Source organism: Rhea pennata, chromosome 8 (assembly GCF_028389875.1).
Source record: "Rhea pennata isolate bPtePen1 chromosome 8, bPtePen1.pri, whole genome shotgun sequence".
Taxonomy (NCBI): Eukaryota; Metazoa; Chordata; class Aves; order Rheiformes; family Rheidae; genus Rhea; species Rhea pennata.
Genome location: NC_084670.1, coordinates 24,064,467 through 24,080,920, shown reverse-complemented (window position 1 = coordinate 24,080,920; position 16,454 = coordinate 24,064,467). Strand labels below are relative to the sequence as shown.

General features: G+C 42.2%; 2 protein-coding genes across 5 annotated transcripts in view; both read left to right on the top strand.

Moving 5' to 3' along the window:
* SLC25A24 (solute carrier family 25 member 24) overlaps positions 1-11,772 on the top strand; it is a 73,545-nt gene extending 61,773 nt beyond the window's left edge. For 2 of the 4 annotated variants that reach the window (XR_009959080.1, XM_062581311.1), the window contains one exon: positions 278-2,608. The gene's annotated coding sequence lies outside the window, so the exon portion shown is untranslated. Of the gene's footprint in view, positions 1-277; positions 2,609-6,638; positions 6,736-9,653 lie in introns of those variants that run through there. The other 2 variants (XR_009959081.1, XR_009959082.1) reach the window with 2 other exon arrangements.
* Positions 11,773-15,639: 3,867 nt separating this feature from the next.
* VAV3 (vav guanine nucleotide exchange factor 3) overlaps positions 15,640-16,454 on the top strand; it is a 166,160-nt gene continuing 165,345 nt past the window's right edge. Inside the window, exon 1 of the mRNA XM_062581141.1 lies at positions 15,640-15,843. Coding sequence (XP_062437125.1) covers positions 15,640-15,843 — 204 coding nt within the window. The remainder of the gene's footprint in view (positions 15,844-16,454) is intronic.

The following is a 16,454-nucleotide window of genomic DNA, read 5'->3' as shown; positions in this document are numbered from 1 at the left end:
ATAAAATCTGGAATTTTATGTGTTCAGATAGTCTTTTCTTTATTTCCAAGACAAACTTTGTTCTATAAGCAAAACTCTCTACTGTGACAATCCCAGTGAAGCCTAAGAAGCCTGCTGATAGTTCACCTGCAAAAGCATTATTGTAGATTCACACCTAAAGCCCATTACGTGGGGGGCCAGGTTTGCCCTTGGTATTATTTCATCCTTTGCAGCTTGGTCCTGAGCAATGATTGTCTTGACTTTGTATCTAACAAGTCTTTTTATTCCTGGAATTTAGGACCTGGCAGGTGATGTTTGTTCAGCGAGTGATGGCTCAGCTACATCTACACCCTGAAAATGGCCCGGGAGCCTTCCAGATCCTCTAGAATGCACATCCTGCCAGAGGAAATCTTATACTTAGACACATTTTATTTAAAGAATGTTTTACTTCTGCAAACCTGCAGCACAGTTACATCATATGCTTTTCCTTGCAGAGGATTGAAGGCAGTCAAGCTAGAACAAATGCCCTGGTATTTCACGGAGACTGATACAGCTATATGTTTTGTGCCTGTGTTGCTCAGAATTACCTGTGTCAGCTGTCCTTTGTTTATCTGGCTATGTCTTTTAAGTGAATGCTGATTGCCAGCTTTGGGATTTCTCTGGAGAAAATTTACTCTGATTATAGGACATTAAGAAATACCTTATTTTATAGAAAGATGAGAGAGACTGGCAAACACTGAATAGCATGATCAAATCACTGACAAGACTTGGAGTTTGTTTCCTTTCCTTAAGCTATTTACTCAGCACACGTAAAGAAATCTACCTGCATGCAACCTCCAAGAAAAGATTTCACATTTGATTTCAGGCAGGAACTGGCTCAGGACAGCTAACAGGAAAGAACTGTTACACTGTTCTAATGAATGGCTGAAGCTAAAACTTCCAAAGTAAAGATTTAGAGTATTTAATGCTCATATTGTCATGTTAGAGTTTTGCAGTGGTGAAAGTCACCTACATGCACAAAAGTGAATGAAAGACCCACTGATGTGAAATAATTTTTTGTCATCAGTTGAGGAAACTAAGGTGAACATAACGGGACACTTGGAAGCTGCATTTTGTCAGACAGCATTTTATTACTCAGACCCAGCAATGTGCACTGTTCTATTGACAAGCTAAAGCAAACTGACTGGTCTCATGTTGCTACTATGCCCCACCAATTTCAGGTGCTGATTGGGGAGCTGAATGGTACAGGGACCGGTACCACAGAGAGGCATCAAACAGGTCTGGTTTTGATTTGCCCACTCTGCATGAACGTGAATGACTTTAACTTTTATTTTTCTTGCTAAAAACCTTTAACATAGCAAGAGCTTGAGCTGAATGTAGTAACACAAGCTGCACTGACTTTTACCAGTCTCAGTGGGCTCCTTGTCAACACTGCTAAGCTCACACAGCCATACAACAAGGTGGAAAGATGTGAATGCTAAAGGCTGCTGCACTCTCTTCCATTTTTGCCTTGACTCTGATGCTGTCAAGACAGATGAATTCCCTCAGGTTACTATAGCCACCTTGCACAGATAGTGAAAAGCAATAGTGTCTTGTTGTAAAAGACCAATTTTTTTCCACTGAACCTTAACCTTGACCCCAGCAGCGGTAAGGGAAGAACACTCCTCACAAGGGTGCTCTCCTCACCCACAAGCCAATATTGTCTTTCCCCAGATAACTACTGGATGACCTGTCTACAGGGCATCAGCTAATGGCAGTGCAAGCCCCAGCAGTGCTAGAGATGTGGCAGCACAAGCAAAATGTATTAAAACCGTTCAGTAGAGCTGACAGTTCTCCACTCTGTATCCACAGTGTACATCTGACTGGCTTTCCTTTCTTCTGCTTGTGCGGATGAAGGAGACTTTAAGGTCTTAAATCTCTAAGTATGCAGAGAATTTGACAATTACACTGAGCTTCTGTTAGTCCCAGGCTTGAACAACCCAATTTTTTTATGACAAAGAGCATAGCTAAGTGCATTCACTAAGAGTAAGTATGAAGTTGAAGCTTTCATCTAGACATTCTTGAGCAGCGCTAATAGTGATCCCTGCCATTTGTATTCAGTGATTCTGCGTGCTTTCCGCTTGCTTTTTTCATTGCATCCAGATATTGATCTGGTGGTTTAAAATTTCCTTTCACTACCAGCCCCAGCACTTTATCCTCCTGAGTGTCTTTCAGCTTGTGATGGGTTAGGGGGTAATCTTTTCTGTGTAGCTCTGACCGCCTCCTTCTCCTCCTCATTTTTTTTGAGTTTTCTTTTCATCTCTCTTTTTTCTTTTTTCCAGCCTCCAAGACCTCCAAATCCTCCTTCCATTATTAAATGCATACAAGAACATAATGTTATTAGTTCATGGCAGTTAGTATGATAAGGAAATATAAACGTTAAAATATCCCTGAAATTAGAACTGTATGCATGATTTGTTTTTTAGTTCAATATTTTTTGAACATTTTGAACTGATGTATTCTAATACCTAAAAATAAAATTCTTCCTAAGAAAAGTCCCTTCTGAGCTAGTGTAAAGGAGGAGGAGGATATGAGCCCGTTCAAAGGGAGAACTCCGAATATGATGTTTGCCCTGCCAGAGTCAATGTCAAAACCCGCGGTGACTTCAGTGAGGTGGAGATTTCTCCAGTGAAGGCTGTGCTGCTAAATCAGGCTGCTTTGATTGCTTTCTCTGAAAGCTCTGCTTGATTAAGCACTGCCGGCTTTGCTGGGTGGACAGGGATTGGGGCAGGGGAGAGGATCACAGGAATAAGCCCTGAGCATGCTAATGTATTTCAGGAAGCAACAGAAAACAGGATCTGATTGTACCAGCTGACCTGAGCTCACATACACGTAGCCTGATTAAGTGGAGACTAGTCAAACAGTCACACAGTTACACTGGCTATAACGAGTAAGGATTTTCTTCATTAATTATTCAACAGCAGGAAGATTCATTATGCCTCAGACTGACACTTTTTACTATCTCTTTACCATTTTATCATCATATGAACAAATATTAACAACATATTTTTCCGTTTTAGAGTAATCATTATGCTGATCTTCCAGATTGTTTAAGGTCTCTGAGGCCCAGATATGAATCTGCTCTTACAAACAGTTGATACCTATAACTGCTATTCATTTTTGTGTTTTTGATTGGCATCTGGTTAGTACCTCTGTTTTTCTCAGTTGTGATTGTGGTCCATCAGTGGCCTTGATCTTGCTAACTGTTAGATATGAGCTTAACTGCATTCCTGTAACTAATCCCAGTAGGCTAATTTTAAAAGGACGTAATGACTCAAATTCATGCCTAGTATACTCTATTGAAATTAGCACTTTTCACCAGGGATGAATTTATCTCAGTAACTGTAAGTGCCCTTAACGTACACAGATGCATCGTTAGCAATGGGCCCTGAACATAACACAATTACAGAGCTGAGAAGGGAGCACATAATTGCTGTGTCTTTGAAGGTGTCACTTAAACAAGTTTGCCCCTGTGTCCTCCCAGAGGCCTTCCCTCCCCCTCGAAACACTCGTGCTGGTTGAGACTGCTGAGGGGTGGATTGAGATTTATTTGAAAATTGCACGAGCAGCTTATCCTGGAAATGGTGAGCAAATGAAGATTGCTGTTTGCATGGCCCCTGAAATTCCAGCACAATTTTAAACGAAGATGATGCCTCTCATATCTCAAGAAATATTTAAAGAGTCTAGTTAATTCTAAATTAAACGGAAATGTGGGCTTCCTACATAGAGATTGTTGCAACAGATGGACAAGCTCCACCAGCCTTATTAGCCCTGTGTTTTCAAGTGTTCGCTGTTGAAAACTGTGACATCCAGAAGGGGAACTCGGCTCAACAGTAGACTGATCCTTTTCTGCTCTGAGTATCGCTCTCAGCTTGCAGCAAACACAAGGGAGAGACCACCGTGAGGAAAAATCCAGCACGATTTGAAGCTGCCGTCTGCTAAACTGTCTCCCTAAATTATTGAGCTGGATGGCTCATGGTGAGGAGCTGGCGGGGAACAGGCGGAGAGGGGACACCCCCTGCTCTGGCTGTAGCATGCTGCCAGTCCTGGGCAGGCTGGGGCGAAGGCTGGTGGCAGCAGAGCGGTGCCGACTCTGTGCCCAGCAGTGGCAAAGGCAACATTTTAAAGGAGGGGTAAAAGGCCACGCTGAACATTTCCAGTGTTGTTCCTATCTGGAAATAAAGCTTATTTACTTAGATCTATATAATTCAACATTTTCTACACCATAATTTTGGAGAAAATGGTGATACATGAGTTCTATCTTTGCAAATATTTATTTCATCTTTTTAACTGCAGAGCAAAACGGTACTGTATGTATGGCATTGTGCATTTCCATTTATTTTGTGCTCTTTCCTCTCAAATTAGTGATTTTGCAAGTTCCCACTCTCACTCCTGCACTCAGCTGGGTTTCCGAGCTATGGCAGGGGATCTCGTGATCAGAAACGGCATCCCGAGGCAGTGTACGGCCAAGTTAACAGCCGCTGAACGGCACCTTATCGGCTGTGCAAAACCAGCACGGGATTACTGCTCTTGTGGTTGAAATGTACTGCTGTCTTTTCAGGCTGCTAGCAAACTTCCTGCATATGTGCCACCTGCAAACAACAGCTCACTAATGATTGTCATCATTATTTATGCAGTTTTCTACTGCATTAAATGTCATGATTGGTATTGTTAAATGCATTATTATCAATGTAGTATACACAATTCTAAATAATACTGGATCAGTACAAATCTTTGTATAATTTCATTTATGACACCAAAAGAGTTTGAAGGAAAACCAAAAACCTTAATTTCCATAACAAGATGATTTGACAAAATACCAAGGCAAACAAATTCAGGAAAACTTGCTGATCATCCTGATTCATGCAACTAGGAACTTTTGTGTGAGACCAGCAGAGTCTCTCTCTATATGTGCCTTCTTTTTATTTGCAGTATTTCAATGTATTATGCAGTCTGAATCACTCTGAGGGTTCAGGCAAGCAGTTTAATCCTACTTTGGTGAGCATCTTTGCAGTATGACCATGTGAATGAAATTCATGTGAAATGAAATGTCAGAATGATGATCACAAGATTACTTTTGTATTTATTCAGGAATTTGTAGAACTTCTTTATTGTCTTGGTTCCTCAAATACAGCCCCATAAGTTTTCTTAACAATTTTTGTACCTCATATTTGCACAAGAATGTTATTTTGCTATTTGTTTGTTGCCTTGCAGTATTTGAAAGCTGATTACTAGAAACTGTTAGGTAACATCTAGTGCTGCTTCAGTTATAGAAGATGAATAGGGCATGATTAAACTACAGGCTTAATTAAAATCATTGCAAGATGAGTTGGCAGCAGTAACTTCTGTCTCGGAGATAAGACTGCAGACCATGCACGATATTCAGCTCATCAAGTGACTTCTTGGGTGTAAATGCTGTTTCCACCAAGCCTCATGGTTTCCAAGAGGCTGGACACAGAACAGAGCCTCCTGCACCTGAGCTGAGGACAACCTGCATTAGCAAACTTGCATCAAAACTAAACACTCACTAACCAGTCCATTTTTGTTCGCGCAGACACCTAACAGAGATGTCCAAAAGCAGATATGAGTCATGTTTGCAGAGGTTCAGTTTAACATACTGTTACCTCTTCCCCAGCAGTTAAGCGCTGCAGCTGGACCACCTGGCAATGCTTAGTCTCCTAGGAGACAAAAGACTGCCTGGGGTGGGGACTGGTAATCTGCCTTGCCTCTCAGGTACAGCTGTGCACCTCTCAGCTACTTTTCTGCTCGTCAGCAGAGTGTTTGGTTATGACTGTTTGCTTGGTATTGCTGTCTGTTTAGACTTGGTTCCTGCTCCTGCCTGGTCTCGGATTTGGCTCCTCCGTCATGGCTCGTGTTCTCTGACTCGAGACCTTTGGCCTGGCCTCGCACAAACTCTGTCTTGCACTTTGGTACCTCCCTGGGAAAAAGAGAAGTAAAGGCCAACAAATTGAAAAACGTAATTCAACCAGTGTTTGTAATGTACATCCCACTTGTAAATCCAAAGCAGGTTACCTGCAGTTCTTTGAGAGTGGCTTTATTAGAAACAACTCTCCAAAATTTGGACTTGGAGTGAAGGAAAATACCTTTTTATAATTGTAGTGTCAGATTCCACTTTGGTTCTTGCTAACAGAATGGCCTTTTTGTGAACCAGTTTGTGCTGCTTCTGCTTGTTTCTTCCTATTGGTTAGTGGCATGTTTCTATTCCTTTTTTAATACTTTGCTTCAGCTTATCTAATTTGGATATGAAAATTTATGGTTTCATATCATATCAGCACTTATTGTAATTAAAATCATGCCTAAGGTATTTGCATTTTAAGACTGTCTTGTAAAGTGGGTATCCACATACTTTTTTTTCCCTCAAGGGCAAATACTTTAGTATAGTATACAGGTTTTTCACCGAATCACAGAATGGTTGACTTCTTAAATTGGTTTTTAAGTCCAACTTCCTTTTCTCTGTTTGAACCTTGTGCCCAAGTTGTAGTGATATAAGTAGAGCTGATTGCTGGAGATGTGAAAGAATAAAAATGAGATGAATGTTAAGTGACGTTTGTACTGGGAATTATTCTCAATTTTGTCTATTATACCATCTCTTTTAATAGACAGATCTGCTCTGCTTCTGTCTTTGGGTGATCATTTCTGTGGGATACAGTTATTTTGCCGGACTGGAGTTCATATTACCTTGGCAAGCTCTTTAAGGTAAGTTGTGTTCATATTATACTCCCTATAACTTCAGCATAACTTGCAACTTAATCAGAGGGTATTGTCTCTTTTCTGTTGTATACCAGAGGCTAAGAGCTGCTCTCTGGCAATCCCTCACTTTCCTGTAGGTGAGATGACAGCTCGCTAAGCACCTGCAGCCTGTACAGGCTCATTGGGAAGCAAGAAATAGCTGTTAAATTTTATGCAGCCAGTAATGAACTTTCACTGTTAACCTTAGTTTGGAGATAACGCTGCAAAACAGAACAGGTGGGAGAGTGAAATAGTTTGACAAGACTTGGGCTTGCCAGGTGGAACGCTGAATATAAAATTCAGCTGTAAATACAACTTGCTACTACAGCAACTCCTGTACTGTCCATAAATGTTAGGTTAGCAGTTTATTGTTATTTAGGCGTAACATACCTCTAAAAGAATTATTGGGAAACTTCTTAGAGTAGTATGACTCTTTGTCTTTATTAAGGTCTTACAGAGTCAGCACAATGGAGGGAGAGCTAATGAAGGCCATAATGCTTGTATGTGGCATTTTATGTACTTTTATAAGGTGGATAAATCTCAAATGCTTTAAACGGGCAGATGCCTCTCATTATTTTTAATACAAGGAGAGCAGCATATCTCAGATCTGACATTAATCTACATGGTTGATCTGAAGCTAACTCTTTTAGTTTCTAAATCATCAGTTCACATGGGTAGTTTTATCTCAAGAGTAATATTTCTCATCTAGGATTGGAGAAGTTTTCATATCAGCTTAGTGGGTTGGACTTGATGGCTAGAAGATAGAAGATAATTTCTTTCTGTCAGCTTCTTGCCTGTAGTCAATGATCTGTGGTATGACTTGGGACAAGGCACTGCTAGCTAGTATTTTAGCAGGTTCTGTAATTTGGATATCCAGCTTAATATGCCAGGGCACTGGCAGCCACAGATATCACTGACACCACCTGGAGTGGAGATCCTAGGCATTAAAATTAAGGGATTGGAGAGAGATCTTGTTTCTATCAAAATAATAATAATAAAAAATGTTCTTTGCAACCATGGGAGCAGGGTTTCACACTAAGTCTAAAACAGAGCCTATAGAAATGAAAGTACACAAAGTTCAGAGGCCAGTTTTGAAAATTTGTATCTTGCTCTTGCTATGGCGTAATGCTCTAAGCGGCCAACTAGTGTTCATGACCCCTATTAGTTTCAGGCCCTAACCCAGCATAGTTTTCCCCATTAGAGCAAATTCAGATCCTATGGACTAAACAGAAAGGCCCCTGATGCTTCAGCCTCTGCTGATCTGAAATCTAGGTCTGGCTTCGTTAGGAAGCAATATCAAGTATACACACTAATCAGAACTTTGTTAATTAGTAGATTAAAAAAATAGTAGCATATTCTTTCACTGTGTGAATGACTATTTCATGCATGGCACTTTTCAGTTTTTCCGAATTTTTGGTAGAGTGTTTTTTTTTTTAAGTGAAGATTTTTTTCCTGGTCTCCAAATACTCTGTGCGCTGCATAAGGTCTTGTATTTCCTGCAAGTGTCACAGTTTTAGCTTTTGATCCCTTTTTCCAATGACACAGGAAAATCTTCCTGGAAACTATCCTGAATGTGGGTTCTGTATAAACCATGAAAACACAAAGCTCTCCTTGCTCAGAGCTTACTTCCTGCCAACCTTTCCCCGTTCATATCTTGGTTATCTTGAGCCAAAACAGGAGTCTCACTGTCTTGTAACCCGGTTGTCTAATCTGATTTTGCATTAAAAGACATCTTCAGACTGTTGAGAACAACATACGGAAGTTTATGGGGAAGATAGGAAATTGAGAGAAATTGAGGGGAGGGTTAGGAAACGGCTATATTGCTTGGAGACATCAACAAACTCAAAGGAAATTGAACTCAACCTCGTAAGGCATGAGGAAAAGTTATGGTTTTAATTACTGTTTTAGATTGCTTGGATCCTTATGACACCAGCCTTTTTATGATATTTTGGTTCAAATGCATGTTTTCTAAACTACTACATGACAACTTCCTTTCTTTTCTCCTGCCTTACCATAAATTTCATGGCTGCACACTGGCAAAAGGCAAGAGGCTGTCTGACTGGAGTGTTACTTCCCTGCTTGATCACCTCAGACAGATGGCATGTTGTCAGCCTGCTCCTTTTCTCTGAGTGGCTTTGGGAATAGTGTAACTCCTGTACAGCCCATATCCCATTTTTTAGGAATCCAGCAGAAGAGTCTGGTCCCAGTGAAGTCTGATAATTTTCTGTTAATTTAAGTGGACAGGAGATTTTTGGCAGGGGAGGCAGAGAATCGCTTTGATGGCTTAAGTTCATTATATGGTAGTTGTTAGATCTAGGCAGTCTGTTTGACTGCTTCAGTGTCTTACTTTTTTGGATGGATCTTTCCTTCCAGCATTACTCAATAGATTTTTTTCAACCATTCAAATGCATTGTACATATTCAGCAGATTTCATACTAAAAATAGAATCTTGGTGCCCTTAATATTGCTCTTTCTCTTGTGTCAAATAGCACTTAGATTTTTTTCTCAATTTACAGTTATTTATACATTTATTTATCATGTTGTCTGTCTGCATCTTTCAGGTCTCTGTTGAAAAGTAAATTTGATATAGATTTCTGTCCTACTCAATTCCATGTATCCTCCCAGTTTATTATTTTGCTTCTTACAGTTTTTGTTTTCAGTGCTTCCTTTATATTGTAGGGCACTTGTCTATGATCCTTTCCATGCAAACTTGAAATACTTTTTTTTACAGTAAAATACAATTATTTGCTGAAATTCAGATACATTTGTCATTTTAGAATGCTTATCTATTTTTTAGTAAGTCTGTCTGATTCATAGTGTAAGATTTTTAACAATAACACTAACAAATTATTAGAACAGCACTGTGTGTTCACTTTCCTTTGCAGAGCTCCCAAAGCCATTGTGAAACCCTAGCTGACAGCTACTGGATACAGCCGGATGTGTCTGAGGGATCCTGTCTCATGTTCATATTCATTCGCAATAGCAGACAAATTATTGAAGAATTCTGGTCAGTGATCCAGCCTCATTGACTTTGACTGTGAGATAAGCAGGCTACCGAAGAAATGCTGGATGCTGGCCACCTCCCTATCACTCACGTGCCGCTGAAAAGGACAGACTCAAGGCGCAGCTCTGTCTAGGAGTCACCTTATTCCGTGTTTTCAAAGGGCAGGAAAAAACAATTGGTGGAGACACAAGACTGCATATTCCCTATTCACTCGTAGACTGCATGCAACTGAATTTTCTTTCCAATATAATCAAGTGGGTCTAATTGAGACATGCTGAGCATTAGCTCCATGCTGGCTCAGCCAACACGCAGGCCTTTATAACCCACAAATGAAGACAGTTCTTTCCTTTTGCTTACATCACTTTCTATTAATCAAAAATACACTCAAATGCTACAGGCAGAAGGCAGGAAAACTTTAAGCACCAGAACTGATGAACCTGTCAGTGAACAAAGGAACAAGTAAGGAAAGGTGGTGATGAAAGAGGCTCTTTTGCAAAGAGCTCTAGCAGCTTTGTTATCTTTGCTCAGCACCTCATCCGAAAGGGTGGTATGACGGGGAGTCATAGGTGCTGCTACAGCTCTGATAGCAGTTGAAGAAGAGGAATGTGTGTACACGTGTGCTTTGATTTCATTTTTTTTTTTAATTCTGAACAATATAAGTAATTTAAACCCTGCAGTTGTGGTGACAGTGGGGGATACAGTTATTTCAGATGACTTGAAAATTTGCCCTTATAAAACAAATTGAGTCTTTCTTTTTAAACAGTAACAAAAAAGGATGCTGGAAGTTGCTCCTTGATAGGATGTAGCACAGGGAAAGAGTAAAGAAAATAAAAAGATTTATGATGTCATCTTCAGCGAGGAGACAGTTGTCTCCAGAAAGGAGGAAAAAAAAAGCAAAATCTATTTTCATGTGTGTTTTCATCCTTCAGACTTGCTGTTCCTTTTTTTTTTTTTTTTTTAATTATGTAGTTGCCTTGCAGCATTTTGACTGCAGGATGGTAAATCAGAGGTTTTACCGATCTGAAGCTAAAGCTACTTCAGTGAATGGCGTAATGATGTGTTAATAAAAATGTATGTGAAATAGATTGAGCCTTTTGAGCAATCTAAACTGAGATCTGATGTCAGGTGCACGAATTCGTCTGTGCTAATGAAATTATGGAGATGGACTAAGGTGACTTTTAAACTGGCCCATTTTTCAATCCAGAGCATCTTCCAATCAGAAAGATTTAAGAGCAATTTTTGGAGTATGAGGAAAGGGCAATGATAGAAATAGCAAAAAAACTCCATTAAGTACTTAGCAGCTGGTTCATTTGAAATATCTGATATTTAAGCTTCAGAGTTTTTTTTTAAGTGACTTTTTTGCCATTAAAAGTATAATCATCAGGAAAATGAAAGAAAAGCTTTGCATGTGTTAACAGCAAAAATATAAATCAATGTAAAAGCAGCTCTTGAAGCAAAACATATTTAGGAATAATGGAAAAACTGAACTTACAGTAAGTGATCATGGACAATATAGGAAGTTGAAGGAGGTTGAGAAAAGTACTGTAAGACAGGAAGAAAGTAAATGTGCACATATTCATGAAACTCAGTGGCAATGAGCTGACATGATGCAACACCTGTTCCTAATGGATTGCAAAATGAGACAGTGGAAAGAACCCACAGACAAATTCCTATTTTTATTCTGCTGGTGCCAGGCGAGTTATATTATACCTACTTTAATGTAACTAGAATCAAAGTTGTTCTGTATTTATAGAACAAATTTTATTTTCTGCTGTACCTGCCTAGCCTATTGACTTTGCATGAATGTGGGCAACCATGGGCTTATTAGAAAGCAAATAGCATTGATAAAGTGTCCTATCATCACGTACGGATCTTTCTGATAAATGACAAAATTCCTCCCGGTAGCTTTTTTTTTTTTTTCTACCTCTCATCTAAAGTAGCTAGCTGCCTTCCGTTCTAGCAAGGCCGTGCTAATTACTAATTTTGGCCATGAATCTGTTGCCCCTTTTCTCCTCTCAGTCAAATAAGTCTTTGTAGAGAGCAAATTCTCTATACTTTATGTAGATAAGTGGATTCATCTCCATAAGGATACACAAAAACATTAATCTAAAATAAGTTTTAGAGTGGATTTATTAAACTACCTGTGTGGGTAGTCGGACACTTCCCACAAAACCGAGTTCAAGTCATTTTAACAAATACGAGCAGGCATAGGCAGTATAACTTTTATTCTTCTCTTTTCAGTAAATTCAGATTAGTATTCTTCAGTATCTCCAGCTACATAATCTTAACATATTTGGAGAAATGTCACTCAGTAGATTACATGGGATACAGCAGAGGAACAAAAGTATGTATTCTGTATGAGATTTTGTTCTCATAGTATGAGAGCCTATGACTTCTTAGAAGCAATTTAATGTAGGTTTTTAAGCTATTTAGAATTTCTAACAATACCTTTAAAGCAAACATGTTCTTTGAATATAAAGTCTGGATTAAACAGCGTTGGATTGCTCCATTTAAACCATGCAAAATGACTTGATCTGTTTGAGCAACTAGCCTGAAGTGCTATTTTTGCTGTTGATGAAACGGAGTGAGATAACAGATGCTTGCTTTTCTGTATTTCTGCAAAGACACCCCAGCGTTTTATATTGCAGATCCCTGGTCCTGACCGGAAGCAGCTGAAATTAGGATGTGGATAAAATAGCTCAGATGTTTTTCTGTTTCTTTTTTGGTTTGTGCTGCCTTTTGCATTGCCTTCAGTGTTATTGTTGTCAATCTGAGAGAGGATATCTTTTGGGCATGACTGAATTCTTACTCAATTACCACTCCATGTTTAACTTGTCATGCAAATTATCTTACTACGAGAGAGTGTTTTATTACATTCTTGATCAAACTACTCTGATGTTCATTTTGTTAGATGATGATATTCAAATGATCAAAATGCAGTTTGTTAATTCAACCCCTTTTTATTTAAACCAAGGAATTAAATTCTCTATCATTTGACATAGTTGTAGGCAGTCAGATTCTTTGAGCATGTGTTTATATTGTGAGCTTAACTCTTCTCAGCTGAACTGTTGCCCTGAGAAAGTACTGGCACCTGTTATCCATGACTACATTTTTGGATTGAGCTGGTTAATGGTGGCTCACATCTCTTCTGAGGAATAGCCATGCAGAGAGATGCATAGGCTCTGAGTGTACCTGTAAGCACTAGGTAGAGTGGAGGCAACAGCAGGGCATGCAGGTGAGTAACCTCTACCAGCCCCCGGAGCGCCACCAGCTGGAAATGCCCTAGAAACTGGGGTGAACACTAGCTGGCACAGGCCAAAGCAATTCAGCAATATAGAGTTCCAGTGCATGCCTATGTCTCATGATTAATTGCTATAGATGTAGTGGCAGAGTATGAAGGGGACCTGATAAGAGCAGGGATGGAGGAACGGCCAAGGCAGACAACTCCTGCTGAAGTCATATTTTCCCATGTAATAAATATTTTGAAGAGCTCAAGCTCAGCTTCACTGCCACTGATGCTTTGAAATTAGAATCCTTTTTATTCAAGCAAAAACATTTACTGCTAATTGGAGTTTGTATTCTGTTAAAAATGCATTTCTGTTCTGACAGGCTGGCCCTGTAAAAACAGCATCATGAGCTCAACATTCATTCAGTCAGAACTGGAAGTGTCTGCCCAACTAAGGCAAGCAGAGGTCTGAAAAAGCAAGTGCTGTTCTCTCCAAATCGGGCATTGTCAATGGTTTAACAAAAGGCTGTTCCCAGCAGTCCTTGAGCAACACTTGTGCCTTCTAGTCATGCAGTGAGTCACACCTACCTAATCTCTTCCTCTGCTGGGAGATGGCACAGGTTCTATGGATGGTACAGCTGGATCCTACTTACTTTTTGAGCATCAGAATTTTCTCATGCTTTTTGGGTGAACTGTGGGCTGTCCTGTGGCATGCTCTGCACACCTTTGTTTGTGATCCTGCTTGCGTTAGTAGCAGTTGCTGTTCAGGAAAATGTCTGAAATAGCAGGCATAGCAGTTGTTTTTAAAACAAACCAACAATGCGAAGCAATGTTTTAAGATTAGTGAATTGCATAAATCACTTGTTAGGCTTCACTTTTTGAAATATAATTCCAGAACTTCCATATTATTTATGTTAAAATTTATTAGTAGCATTTGTGGGATTACCGTGAGCTCAGAAAGCAGTGTCAGGAGGAGGAGTCAGGAAAGCAGTGGAGGAGGTATGAAAACTGGGCGATAGCCCTGGACCTTTATTTTGAATAATCATGTTGGTGTTTTGCTGCTGGAAGGCTTTCTTGCCATGGATTGCGGGATTTTTGTTTTTGTTATCAGAATTACACTCTAATAGTACTTTAAAGAACTTTATGACTCCAAAAAAAAAAAAAAATCTCAATAGAAGAGAAAAAAAATTGTAAACTGTCAAAGACAATCTGTTTTTTTAATTGCTCTGAGAAGGTAAGTTTCCAGCACTGCCTCAGAAATCCAAAGGAAATAACAGCTTTTGAGGTGTAAATGTGGAACTCGGATATCAAGCTGACCATGAGCCAGCAATGTGCCCTTGTGGCCAGGAAGGCCAATGGTCTCCTGGGGTGCGTTAGGAAGAGTGTGGCCAGCAGGTCCAGGTAGGTGATCCTGCCCCTCTCCTCAGCCCTGGGGAGGCCTCATCTCGAGTACTGCGTCCAGGTCTGGGCTCCCCACTACAAGAGAGACATGGAGCTGCTGGAGGGAGTCCAGTGTAGAGCTATGAAGATGATCACAGGGCTGGAGCACCTGCCCTCTGAGGAACGGCTGCGAGAGGTGGGCCTCTTCAGCCTGGGGAAGAGAAGGCTGAGGGGGGATCTTATCAATGTGTACAAGTACCTGAAGGGAGGGTGTCAAGGGGACGGGGACAAACATGTGACAGGACAAGAGGCAATGGGCAGAAATTGAAGCACAGGAAGTTCTGCCTGACCATGATGAGGAATTTCTTCCCTGTGAGAGTGACGGAGCACTGGACCAGGTTGCCTAGAGAGGTGGTGGAGCCTCCTTCTCTGGAGATCTTCAAGGCCCACCTGGGTGCAACCCTGTCTAACATGCCCTAGGTGACCCTGCTGAGCAGGGAGGTTGGACTAGATGATCTCCAGAGGTCCCTTTCAACCTTACTGATTCTGTGATTCTGTGAACTCTGAGGTATGTTTGTATCCTGTATTTATTGAGTCATCTTTAATAACTCACAGTCACTTGAATATTTGAAGTTGTACTTTAAGTCAGAGGCTGTTAAGCTGCTTTTTCCAACTAGCTGGTCAGCGCAGACTACTCGAGAGGAGACTGAAGGGAAACACTGCGCTGTACTGTGCCGTACCTATACCACCGTAACGGCCTCTGTTACCTCCAGAAAGAGCTGTGAGAGACATTTTTATTAATGTAGGGCACCTTGATTTTTGATCTCTTCTAAACTTCTGTCTCAATGGCTGGAGAAAGATTGAGAGTAAGACAGAAAATACCCTTAGGGTAGTGTGTGTGTGTGTATTTGTGCGTGTGCATCCGCACACGGGGGTTGGTCACCCTGTCCTCCCGAGGACAGCAGGGGCTGTCGGGGCCGACGGAGCGGCCCTCCTCCCCCGTTCTTCAGGCGGCGCCGCCGGGCGCGATGGCGGCGCGCGGGGCGCTGCCGTTAACGGCGGGTCGCGCGCCGACCGCCTCAGGCGCGCGGCGCCGCCAGGGGGCGGCGCGGGCACCACCTGGGGGCGGGGCGGGGCCGCCTGGGGGCGGGGCCGGGCGCGGAGCGGCGCGGCGCAGCGCAGCGCAGGAGGCGGTGGCGCGGGCCCGCTGTGGGGAGCCAGGAGCCGGCAGCGGGGAGCCGGGCGCCGCCGCCGCCTCGGGATGGAGCCCTGGAAGCAGTGCGGGCAGTGGCTCATCAGCTGCAAGGTGCTGCCGCCCAACCACCGCGTCACCTGGGACACGGCGCAGGTGTTCGACCTGGCGCAGACGCTGCGCGACGGCGTGCTGCTCTGCCAGCTCCTCAACAACCTGCGCAGCCACTCCATCAACCTCAAGGAGATCAACCTGCGCCCCCAGATGTCCCAGGTGCGGTGCGGCGCGGCGGGGCAGCCGGGAGGCCGCGGGAAGGGGCGGCGGTGGCCGCGCTCCGCGCCTGGCCGCGCTGCGGACCGCGCGGTCCCGGGCCGGAGGCCGGGCGGGGCGGTGAATGCCCGTTACCGCCTCCTCGGCAGCCTCCTCGGTCCCCTGTAGTATTTTAACCTTTTTAAAAAAATTATATTTTCCTCCAGATTCTTGTGTATTTAACTCCTTAGAAAAAGCAGATTTTTCTTCTCGGATAAGACCTCCTTTGAAATAACTCTTTAAGTTTTTCTAGGCAGTGAGTCGTCTCCCGGGGCGGCTGGGCGAGGGGCGGCTCCGCGCCGGGCCCCGCCGCGCCGGTGGCCGTTCCCGTCGGGTAGCTCCCCCGTGGATTCACCGGCGCTAAAATTGCCGTTCGTGGTCTTTGGCGAAAAATGGCAGTAGATGATACTCTTGGGAGGAAGGTTCTTCCTCCGTAACTACTCACTGAGTCGGTTATTTTCTTTCTTTTTAATTTCCCCTTTTTTGACAACTGCATTTTACTGCCAGCAAGACGTTTTCTGTAAGCCTAGGATGCAAAAGGGGGAGGGGGAAGGAAAAAAAATCGGTTATGTCTC